A 13,204-nucleotide genomic window follows, 5' to 3' on the forward strand; every position below is an offset into this window, starting at 1 on the left:
GTATTCTGATCACCATGTAAGCATGAAGGAAAGGATGAATACTACACTATTCATGATTAGGGGCTGTTAAAACTCCCCTAAGTAAGTAGAAGGAGAACAAAATAGTTAAGTTGCATACAGGAGGCTCAAAGACAGAGGTATTAATAAGATACCAATCTCTGGAGGGGTAAGACATGTATTAGAAAGAATGGGTGGATAAGAATATGGTACTCTAAGGGGAAAAGGATTGTTTTATGGATAGGTAATCTCACCCCTATTAGAAAAAGTAATGCCCCTTTACTTTTTCTAATAGGGGTGAGGGTTTAGTATGAAAAAGGGTATGGTTCACTTCATCCCCAAGAAACTGCTAATTTTGCAAATGCATTTGACAGAATACTACATGGAACTCTAACAAGAATTGTAACAAATGGGAATGGATATGAAGTTGGTGATAGGAATACCACAACAGTATATAGGAAAGCAGAATCTAGGAGAATGCAGGTGACCAACAGTATATTTTTTATGTTGTTCCTACTCACGAAATGGTATTTGCAAACCTATAGTACAGTTTTGGAACGTGGGTGGGCTAAGGATTTTTTATTTTTTTTCCCCTATTTTATCTTATCAATTTAATATTTTTTTGTATTTTTAATTTATTTTTACATAGTTCAGAAACCCTGCTCTGGAGACTTCACAGTGATAAGAAAGTCATCATTCCCTTTATAATCTTTGTTATGGATACATTTGGATTACTGTGCAAAGTTGTGGTCATCTTTGTTTCTTGGGGATGAAGTAATAGTGGAGAGAATCCAGAGGCGAGTAAACTCTGTGTACTCTCTATGAGGATAGAATGAGAGCATGTGAAAAAGAGGAAGATAATAGAAATGTTTATATTACTAAAATGGAATGGTTTTATAGGATTGATACAGACTAGAGGAGACACAACATAGGGTCAATCCTAAAAATTGAGTGAGTGTGTAGTTAGTAAGCCTCTGGACTAAATTAGCTATCTGGAGTTGGTGATTAAGTGCAATGGATTACTGGTCTGTTATGAATGCTTTTTCAAGAAATGCATTCAAAGAGAGATAGAACAGGCACTAGTGTGGATAGGCTCTACTTCCATCAAAGAGTCTTAAGACTCCATGTGAATTCCAGTACAATAAAATTTTTTATATCATTTTCTAAATAGGGGTGAAAAAGAAGGGTCAAAGCTATATAACTGAGATAAGACCCCCACATAGCCTTTAAAGGAATGCAGAAAACCAATCAGGGCTTCTGACCTAATGTCCAATCCTCACCTTCTTGTGGTGCACCCTGTGGGGTATCTACCTAGATACTGAACGAATGAGGATGGGCTGACAATTTAGAATTTAGCCAACCAAATTGTATTCTTATTGGCTTCAACCAAAATAAAAAATGACGGTAAAACATGATAGAATTTCATGCCAGCTGGGGCGTCATCCGGTTAAACAAGCCTCATGATGCAGATATGGTGGAAGGGGGGTGTAAAGGAGAGTGTTAAAGATGATATTGAAACTATAAAAAAAAAAAGACTGAGAACAGAGAATTTGGGGGTTGCACACTAGCAGAGAGGAGAAAAAGTGGCAACATGACAGTCAAAGAATACTAGCAGATGGAATTTTTCATTTTATGGCAAGTGGTGAGAGGACAAGAGGGCATCCAGAAGCTGGATATTTTCTCTAAATGGTGTATTGTTGGAACTGCTTGCCTTTAGAAGTGGTGAGTGCAATTAGACATCTAATAAATTAAAGGAAATTATAGCCATAAGTTGAAAATTGTCAAGTTTTTAATATATTTTCAAATCTTGTCACATGTTGCACTATGTTCAAGAAGTTGCTCTAATAGCATCTAAGTTGAAAATAATGTTAATTGGTTGCAGAAGTTTTGGGGGTTGCACACTAGCAGAGAGTAGAATGGCAGTGGCAAAGTGCAAAGAAATTTTAAAGTATTTTATAATGGCAAAGAATCACCAAAAAACAAAAATAGTAGTATAATAAACTGTTTCAGGAGACTGGATGCATTTGTAAGTGAAAAAAAAAAAGTGTTTACTAACTGGGAAAACCAAGTTAGTAAAGGTTAAGGCAGGAGCAGTTCAAGTAACTTTTATTTACAATCTGGAAAGTCTGAGTTATTTCTTAGCACTTTCACTGCAATCAACACTTAGAACTTTTGATCAATGGTCTTTTTAGTCACTACACCCTCAACTGATTATGTACTCAATTGTACTGTCAAACAATTACCCAAAGTTTGAAAATGTACTTGGTTCCAGAATAATTTGAACATATTAACTTCATAATGATATGGTTAAAAGGGGGGGGGATTAAAAAAGCATTGAAAATGCTAACTCTTATTACATATACAAAACATACCATACAAAATTATGCAACATTTAATAAGAGAAATGATCATTAAATCTTATTTATTAATAAAATAATAAACTTTTCAAATCCTTTAAAAGCACTTTTATTTTCAATCCTGTAACATTTGCTTTTTTACTCACCCCCCCCTCTCCCTTTGTAAGAATGAAATATTTGAAACATTTACAGAAAACAAAATTTAGAATGTGCACTTCATAAGCAGAAATAGCACTTCATATTACTACAGTTTTATGTTTCCAGTATGCTGAAAAATGTATATTAACTATAATGAAGGTGTGCATGCACACATACTGAATATTATTTGATTACATTGAAGCATTCCAAATCCATGAAACTGATAAAACATCTTAAGATTTTTTCATGCTATGCATATTTTTTTTAAACTGCAAAAAAGTTGATTAATAATAATAAAGGATTATTCTGTTCTATTAAATAAAATACAGAAACAATAGTGCACTAATCCATTCTAGATTTTTGTATTTTAATGAAGTTCACTTTAGGCATTCACCACTTTTCTGCACTGTTCCCAAATAAATGGTATATAAAACTTAAATATATGCTATTTTCAAAAAATAAAACTGTAAGAAGTTGCATTGCAAAATATCTTTAAAATAGTCACTGGGCAGTAACAGCAGGAAAAAAATGGTAAAGATGATGAGTGCTTCTATTTAACAATGCTATCTTTCTTAGATGTTTATAATCTAGATGTGGTGTATTCTAATGGAAAACTAAAGCCATGCAACCCTTTTCCAGCCACGTTCGGTAAACTACCAGCATTTGGAATGACATTCCATGAAAGAGTCAAGGTAACATTCTTGTTTCCCCTGAAATTAAAAAATTATAAGCATTAAAGCTAAAAAACAAACCATTTATTATACATCTACAGCAAAGAGAAAACCAATTAATCATTTAAAGTTCTTAAGCATACTTTTATATACCTGAAATCAAACCACCTGTAATCCCAAGGTAAGATGACAAAAATAGTTGAAGGGTGCAGTGCAGGGGAAAAACAACTTCAGTCCACGATATTGACTTCCAAAAAAAACGTAATTAAATTTTCCTTGTTGTCAAAATGCAAGTAAATATAGCATAACAAAAAAAAAAAAAAAAATAAGATATGGTACATTCATGTATATTAAGCATAATTAATTTAAACAGTACTTAAAAATTAAAAAAACAAATGGCAAATAATGCCCTTTTTGTCGAAATGGCCAGACTGAAGCGGTTTTTCCCTGATAAATTCTGGCTAAGTTGGTGCCTATATAAAAAAAAATAGTTGTTATGCACATTTTTTTATTAATCGGATTGGTAATATCTGATTTTTTAATTATTTAATTTATAAATAATGATCAGATCGCATCCCTTGTTTTAAAGATAAAAGGTAAATATAAAAATTGGAATTATTATACTAACAAAAGTTGGTAGGTGCTTCTTTATTAAGTAAGCAATAATACACAAAAAATGAAATATGGTAAAAAGTAATAAAAATTTAAGTAGTTAAAATATTGTAGTTTTAAAATAATCATTTATTTCAATCACTTATTGGATGGTCATCAACGTTGTCATCATTGCCACCCTCTGGAACATCATTATACAGCAAGTCTTCGTAAAATTTTTTTGAATTTGGCCGCTCTAAAAATTGAGACAGGTGGAGTAGGTTGTTATACTTCGCTAACTTTATGGGTACTTTGGCAGTGTATAAGCTCTGTAGCGCAGTTTCTCTGTTATTTATTCTTTTATTCTTCTGATTCTTTACAATAGATGCAGTTTCATACGCCCTGGAATAAGCTGACTTGTAAAATATCGCTGTAGGTTTTTTTGTCCTTTAAAATTTGCAGCATACGAATTGGTCTCGTGGGAAAAGGGCATTTTGCTTTATACAAAGGCGATAAATGATCTGTCCAATTTTGGAAATCAAAATCCTATTCGCAGCCAATCACTTCAAAAGGTATAGGTTTATCTCGACTGATACGTAAAATTTCTCTCCAGTCGTCCGGAGTTTCAGTGTAAGATTTTTGGTTTAACAACCCCCATTTATGCAATAGTGATAATAGTTGATGTGATTGGACTGAAATTGTTTTTCCATACAACCACTCGGACTGAGGGTGTTCTTCCCAAGTTTAAGAAATATTCTCCGTTCATTTGTCTGGAGTGAGGTTGTTTATGCAGAAAGTCGTATTTATGAGATGAAACAGTCCTTTAATCCCCAACAGATAGCGGCATTAGGTTGAATTCACAAAAATTGGACTGAAGTTGTATTTCCACTGTACCCTTCAGTTATAAAAAAACAGGAAAAGATTGTTTATAGATGCAAGTATACTTGAGAAACGGTTGAGAAGAATTGTGGAAGAAAAGCTTGGTGAAGAACAAGCTGGATTCAGGCCAAATAGAGGCTGTCAGGATCAGATCTTCACTTTACGACAAATAGTCGGGAAAGCATGGGAATATAACAAAGATCTGTATTTAAGTTTTGTCGATCTGGAAAAGGCATATGACAAGGTGCCAAGAGAGAAGCTATTCAATACGCTTCAGTTATATGGTGTCAATGGGGCATTATATCAAGCAATACTTAGTCTTTATTTGAGTTGTAAGTCAGCAGTTAGAATTGAAGGAAGTACAGGAAGATGGTTTAATGTTAAATCTGGTGTGAGACAAGGATGTACATTATCCCCTCTGTTATTCATTATCTATATGGATCACATTATGAAGGAAAGTGGTATTAAACATGATATCAAAATTGGAGATGTTAATGTCAGCTCTTTGCTTTATGCGGATGATGTTATACTTCTAAATAAATCTGCTACAAGTCTGCAAGATTCTCTGACTAAATTGAATAGCTGTTGTAATAGATATGGTATGAAGGTCAGCAATAAAAAGACAAAGACAATGAAAATAGGCAGAATCATTGAAAATGTCAACTGTGTTGTGAATGGAGAACCCATGGAACAAGTAAAACATTTCAGCTATTTAGGCACGATTTTTACTGAAGATGGTAAATTAAATATAGAAATAGACAACAGAATCAGCAAAGCTGGTATGGTGGGAAGTCAATTGAATAAATTCATATGGAATAAGAGAGAAATCAGTCGGAACACTAAATTAGCTGTGTACAAGACAGTGTTCAAACCAGTTTTAACTTATGGATCTGAGAGCTGGGTCAGAAGTAAAACACTTGACCAAAGACTAGAGACCACAGATATGAGAGTCCTGAGAAAGATTATAGGCATGAACAGATGGCATCAATGGCAATATCATATTAAAAATGAGGACATTAGGAAAGAACTTGACATTGTCAGCATCCAGGAATGCATTAGCAGAGCTAATCTTAGGTGGTATGGTCACTTAAACAGAATGGTCACTTAAATACCATATCTATTACAACAGCTATTCAATTTAGTCAGAGAATCTTGCAGACTTGTAGCAGATTTATTTAGAAGTATAACATCATCCGCATAAAGCAAAGAGCTGACATTAACATCTCCAATTTTGATATCATGTTTAATACCACTTTCCTTCATGGTGGGAAGTCAATTGAATAAATTCATATGGAATAAGAGAGAAATCAGTTGGAACACTAAATTAGCTGTGTACAAGACAGTGTTCAAACCAGTTTTAACTTATGGATCTGAGAGCTGGGTCAGAAGTAAAACACTTGACCAAAGACTAGAGACCACAGATATGAGAGTCCTGAGAAAGATTATAGGCATGAACAGATGGCATCAATGGCAATATCATATTAAAAATGAGGACATTAGGAAAGAACTTGACATTGTCAGCATCCAGGAATGCATTAGCAGAGCTAATCTTAGGTGGTATGGTCACTTAAACAGAATGGGCGAAGAAAGATTAGCAAAACAAGTGTTCTCTGCCAGGTTGGCAGCAAAACGACCCAGAGGAAGACCAAGATATAGGTGGATTGATATGGTACAAAATGCTTTAGACGATAGAAATATAAGATCTGATAATGTTGGAGTTTTGACAAGTAACAGACTGATTTGGAGGAAAATTGTAGATAGGAAATTAATAATGATATAATTTTTTTCATGTAGTACTATCATATCCTGTACACCCCTTGAGGGTACATGGCAGGAATTTGATGATGATGATGATGATGATGAACTTTATTCCACAAATTTGAGTGCAGCAACTGAGCATGTTAATCACTGCTTTTTTTTTTAATCTAATCATGCTGCAATGATTATACAATATATTCAGGCAATGACAATCAAGGAAAAGGAGGAGTAGCCATAGTATTCAACACTAAACCCGAAGCTCAGTGGCGTACTCAATCTTGGGTGAAGCCGAGTCGAACATATAAAATTTTTTTAGCTACTTCATCTGCCTTGTGTTCACAGTGGCCATGATTTCCGAGAGCTAGAGGGTATTCCCACCTTATATAACCGCTAATTCATAAATAGTATAGAAATAGAAGACATGACACAACATAAATAAAAAAATTAATTTTAATTAGGAAAATATTTTTGGAAATTTTTCTAGTCTTTTTTCTCCCTTTGTCTTTGGGGTTACCAGGCCCCCCCTAGACCCCCCACCTATGGGGTGTGCCACTGACAAGGCTAATCTTCTTAAATGGCAGGCAGTCTCAAGTAGAGTGATGGGGGAAAATATGAAAATGTGGAACTGGACAAGTGAGACTTAGTTGTGCCTATGGTCCCAAAGAAGGTTCTACTAAGATAGAACCTTTTTTCATTAAAAGTGAAAAAAGCAATTCAAGCTGGTAGGTTTGGTATATTTCTCTGTGAATTAAGCTGTTCTGTGAGGGATCTAAACAGCTTTATAATCTTACACCAATCAAATATTCAATGCCTGTTTCATAAGGGAAAGGGGAAGTAATTTACATTTGAAGTAAGGTAACTATTACTGTCAAAGGTTTGGCTTATTTAACTAGTCAAACTTACATTACCAAACACCTTCTGGAATTTGTCTACAAGCTGCATTTTCATTTCTTTTTATCATAATTATTCATTCAAAAACCACATTAAAAAGTAAAATCACTTGGTGATTTCTATGTTTAGAATGAGTGGTGGTCAATTCCAGTCTGTGTTCCGATTATCTAAAGAGTTCAAGGAAGAAGCCTTTAGAAAAAACTCTTTAAAAGATTCTTCAGATATCATTTTGCCATTTGTGTTTAACTCCTTTCTGAAACATGTTTAAGCACACCAGTAAGCAACCGGTGTCCGAGCCAGGAAACCTTTAGGATTTCTCAGTAGTAACTAGGTAAACATAGAAGTCTACAATATTTCTTGTTACTCTACAAAAGATGTGAGGTAAACATCTGACTTTGTAGAATAACTAGGCAATTTTTCACTGTGAATGTGCTTAAAAATGTGATATTCAGCAGTAAGTGAAAGTCAAAGGAAAAAATCCTGAGAAATAATGTAACCTAAACTATTAAAATCCTTCAAAAATTTACATAATTTATCTTATAAAAATAATAAGGTTTCAAATAATTCATTCATAAAAAGAAAGTTTCTTTACAACTGAAACTAATGGAGTACCTGCAACAAGAATGAACCTCTCTCATGAGCAGAGAGTTATCGTGTAAAATGAAATTTAAAAGTATGTTAACATTTTTCTAATAAGTAAATAAGATGAAATAGAGTTTATGTATTCACACTTAAGTAGTGAATACATAAACTCTATTTCATCTTTAACTCTTGAATCTCACGTTAAGGTTGTTTAATGGAGGAAGAAAGCAAACAAAAGAATTAAACTTGGGTTTAATTTGTCCAGTATTGTCTGTCACAGAGATATCCAAGATAAGATATGAGAATTGTAATAACACACAAACATCGCAAAAAATAAGTAAAGGTGAAGGATATTAGACTGTAAGCCATTAAAGGGCTAAGAAAGCACCTTCCATGAATTATTGGTAAGGCATCTTGGCTGTTGGTTTGGGCATCTATGAATTACTGTTTCCCAAATCTTGAGAAGGTTCACATAACTATATTTATTCAGATTTGGTTGGCTGTTTTAAATCCTGTGAAAGGTGTTTGAAGGTATGGTCAGCTAGACAGACTGAGTACAATTGCAGTTATATATTTTTATACAAGCTTTGCCACCTAAATGAATTCTCTCTAGAACTCTTCATGCTTTTATAAAGTGTGGAGAGCTGGGTTGAGGCTCATACTGTGGTCCTCAATACTAGTGATTACTATTACAAAAGTAATGTGTTACTCAGACATCGTGCTACATACAAACCTGTTTTTAGATCACCCCACTCATTCCCAGAAATGTTAACCTCTTAAAAATGTTACCTCGTAGTTCCAAAATTAACTAAATCTCAAGCCAAGATAAAAAGCCAAACAGCTATTTTTTCTGGCAAAGTTAATTTAAACCTCAAGCCTTTAGTTTCCATCTCTCAATATTTCCAGATATTGTCTTAAATTCATAAATCCATAATCCCTCTTTCCCCATTGTGGATGCTATTGACTCTGCCACCTTTAAAATACTGGGAAATTCTTTAACTTTCCTACCTAGTCACACTTATTACATAAAAGGATTCCACTTAAAAAACAACAACTGAATTCTGGATTAAAGATTTGAAGTGGGTGGATTTTTTTACTATAATTTTTATTAACCAATATCCCCTATCTGATGTCTTAAATTTACTTAACCCTTTGAGCAATCAAGCAACACACACACACACACACACACAATGCTTCCATCTCAAAAACAGTATCAATGGTGTATGTATGTGTATACACATACACATTCAAATTTTAACTACAGTAAAGCTATAAATTTACATCTGGTTTTCAGTTTTTGCAGGGAGGTGCTGCAATCTCTTAGCAACCTCCCCCTCCTTTTTCCATGCATTTATAAGCTATAGGTGAGATGTTTTTGACTCACTGCACAAAGGGGCTAAAAATGTCTTACCCACCACCCCAAACATCTTGATACCCATCGCTTCAATTTGGCTATCTATGCCAGTTACTTCACTTGTGTTAAACTGTGAATGAAGATAATTATAATTAATAATACTTCATTCATAATTAACATGATCTACCATATCATAAGCAGGACTTATTTAAAATTATTTTGTTGGTCTCTTGGTTATAAAATGTTATTAATGTATTCGTTTCGAGTTTTGTTGGTTAATTTTATTTATGTAATTTTAGGGTATATCATAGACATGAAAAGGCTCTGTATTAAAGTGTCATTTATTTTATTTGCTTTATTCCTTTAATAATAATATAAGAAACTGTGATGTATATAATTTTAATATATCCAGAAGATTCCTTGTGATATCATTTGATTGGTTGTTGTGAGAAATCATGCGAATTTCTCCTAGCATGTGTTGGAGCGTGAACTACTATATACCAAGGGAAAAGCAAGTTCGATGTGAGCTAAACCGGTGAGAACCAGTTACTGGCAGAAAAAAGGAACGAGTGGACATGAAAACGAAAGTAAAAAAGGAGAAAAGAAACGAGTGGGGGAGTATAGAGAACGGCAGCTAGAGATTGAAGGGGGATTTTGATGTGCCGAAAACGGAATAGAAAGGACCAGGAATCGCTTGGCATTTTAGCTTACCTTTTTGGGAGTTGGATTTCTACCAAAACTTCCTAACATCTAGCAGTGGAATAGTGCAGGACATAGGATAATATGAATAAGAAAAGGAAGAAATAGGTAGATAATTTATACCAAGTGCAAAAAGGTTATATTCTCCCGAGTCTATAAATCAATCGTGGAAATAGAAGATTCTTTTAAGTTTGTGTTACTACAAAGTAAAGGTCAGCAAGGACTTCAAAGATGTTGTTCGATCTCCTTATGATGTAATGAAGCTATATCCTGGTAAGATTACCTTACTATACTTAGTGTGAAGTAACGAAAATTAATTCCGCCGAAAGTAATTTATTCCTGGTTGTTGTATTCAGCGAGTCAAGATTGAATGTGCGATGTGCTAAGACTTTTTCCTCTTCAAGTGACAAATGCTATATTATTGAATTAAGCATAAATTGATTGAATGAGAATATTAAGAAACCTATTTGTTGTAATTTAGGAATCTCGAACTTACAAGAACTAATTTTGATTGACTGAGTTTAGAGAATTACAAATGAATGCCTGATGGTTCATGAGTTGTATTCTTTCTGAAAATCTTGAACTGATTTGATATTTAAAATGTTTTGAGATGTAACCTTGGTCAGAGTGAAGTTGTGGTAGAAGTTCTTTGTAACAAGAAGAATAAGATCTGTTAATATAGTTTTTAGTTATAAATTTTAAGCTCAGCCGAGTAGCGTACTAGTATCTTAATGAAAATTTTATATTCATTTAATTGTAATGTCCCTGTTGGAACATTGTGTTATGATGTAATTATATGTGATACTGCATTAAATGTTTTATCTAAGATCATTCTAGAGTTTGTCTGATTTTCTTTCACTGAACCACTCATTAAATATTTCGAACCAAAAGCAAGAGCTTTGCTTAATAGTGAGAACCTTGGCCTAAAATCAGCTTTATAATAACCTGGTACAGTTGAAGGTTGATTTATCAAAGTTGCTCTTGCAATTCAGAACATAGAGTGGCGCAGTATAATACAAATTTTATTTATGTTCGGATGGCATATCAGCCTACAACTAGTTAAATACTAACGAGAGAGAACTATAAGATGATAAAACTCGATTGAGCAGAAGCTACAATTCAACACTTGGAAGAACACTGCATATAAACTAATAGCAGGTACAGCAATGGACTTTCCTTGTCAATTTCTGTATGAAGCAGTTCTAAAACTTGCTTGATTCTGCAGTTCTCAAACCTTCTATCTGGCTAAGATTCATATTGATGATGAGTTCTCTATTTGGCCACATAGCACACACACACATTACTCAATCCTCCTCCTCCACCTTAACAGCTAATATTCAAAAATCTTGTTTCCCATAAAAAAAAAAAAAAAAACCTATCTTTCCTAGACACTATAATCACTCCCCTAATGATACTCTCAGTGTTTTACAGAATATCTGTCTAAACAGGTATACATTTAAAAACTTTCCCATTCATCCACACTCCCAACAGTATGGTATCATAATCTTAGCTAACAGGGCCACCAACCTCTGTTCCAACCAGATTTTCTCATAGCTGAAGTCTCCTTTATGCATTACATTTTCCAATCTAATGGTAATGCTGAAATAATTAACAGAACATTTTTTCCTCTATGCTTCTCAGCATACAGATTATTAATAATGTTATTATTCCCTAATATCCAGGGCATCTAAAAAAGCCAGAACTTGAAATATAATCTCTGCACTGTGAATTACAGAGACTAGATGAAATGAAGGTCACTTCAAATGACAGGATGGTACACTAATTGATTATTTAGGAGGTGACTCAAAGCATCAGGGATAGCTATGATACTGAAGATAGTTCAGGCAAGAACCCTTCTTAGTTGTAATCCTGTTAATGACAGAATACTTTGTATTAGACTTGAGGCTATTTCTACCAAGTTTGTGTGCCCCACACAGATAGGCCTGATGAAGAAAGTGAGGAGTTCTTCAAAAACCTATAGACTATATTGGACTGCCTGCCAAGAAGGGATGCACTTTTTCATCGAAGGGGACTTTAATGCAAAAGTGGGAAATAGTATGAGAGTGAGTACTGAGTGTGGAATGTTTGGTCTGGGTAAATGTAATACCCATGGTAAAAGACTGTTGGAATTTGCCCATGCTAACTGATTGGTTATTAAAACTTGCTTCCAGAAACATCACAACAGACATATACTTGGACATTAACATTAACCAGATTGATTACATCCTAGTTCTCCAACGATGGAAGATTAGCATCTTCGATGTACATACTTGTTCTGGAGCAGACTGTGATCAGACCCATTCCACTAGACTGGATGTCAAAGTATTTCCTAGTGGGTTCACAGAAGAAACATCTACTTGGTTAGATGATGATTTTTGAGAACTCACCAGAAAGGCTTTGGGGAGGAATCAAAGTTATAAAACAGGATACAGTCAAGAAGTATCTCAGTCCAATAAAAAGACCAAGAGACTCATGGATATTAGATTCAACATGGGATCTAATCAAAAGAAGATGGTTGGAAAAAACAAAGAGACAGGGACTACAGAATATAAGAGATTACATAGAGAAGTCAGACGGGCCATCAGGCAGGACAAGGAAAAGAATAATAAATATGAAGAGATACAGTTCTAAGTGAGGAGGTACAATTATAAAAGGGTGTTTTTAGTTCATGACACAAAGCACAAGTTTAAGAACAAACTGAATGTCATCAAAGACAAGAATGGAGTAGTATTAACAGAAGAACTGGAAATCAAAAGCAGATGGAAAGAATACTGTGAGGAACTATACAACAGAGAGGATAATAAAAATTTGGAAGAGACCTCTCACCAGGAAAATTTTGATTTAGAACCTAAATCAAAAGCATGAGGTTGAAGAGCGGTTAAACAGCATAATAACAATAAGGCCCCAAGTGCTGATGGAATCACAGGAAAGTTAATTAAGGCTACAGAGGATGGAGGGATAAGAGTGTTTCATAGACTTATTACAAGGATACAGGATCACAGCCTATAGACTAGAAGAAGTGAGTTTTCATACCACTATATAAAACGGGAGATATGAAGGATTCTTCTTCTTCTCCCTTCTGTGTGTTGGGCCTACTAGTCTGTTAGAGAGCTATTTTAAGCCCTTCTAAGTCATATCCATCCCAAGGATAAGGTGATTAGCCCTATATTTCCTGGTATATTCTATGGCTGTAGCTCTGGGTATTCATGGGGACAGTTTGCATGCTTGCGGGAAAAATCCCAGATAAACTGTGGAGAAAACCCTGCTGTCCGTGCCCAAGACCGGCT

The 13,204-nt window shown here is 34.3% G+C and overlaps 1 protein-coding gene across 1 annotated transcript in view; it reads right to left on the reverse strand.

The window, feature by feature from the left end:
• Nucleotides 1-2,447: 2,447 nt before the first annotated feature.
• The window catches only part of Spase22-23 (Signal peptidase complex subunit Spase22-23), a 71,424-nt gene continuing 60,667 nt past the window's right edge, over nucleotides 2,448-13,204 (reverse strand). Inside the window, exon 5 of the mRNA XM_090396825.1 lies at nucleotides 2,448-3,202. Within this exon, the coding sequence (XP_090252951.1) occupies nucleotides 3,073-3,202 (130 nt within the window). The 3' untranslated portion in view covers nucleotides 2,448-3,072. The remainder of the gene's footprint in view (nucleotides 3,203-13,204) is intronic.

The sequence above is a fragment of the Typopeltis vanoorti genome, chromosome 8, assembly GCF_054136105.1.
Source record: "Typopeltis vanoorti isolate ZY-2024b chromosome 8, IOZ_Tvanoo_1.0, whole genome shotgun sequence".
Classification (NCBI taxonomy): domain Eukaryota; kingdom Metazoa; phylum Arthropoda; class Arachnida; order Uropygi; family Thelyphonidae; genus Typopeltis; species Typopeltis vanoorti.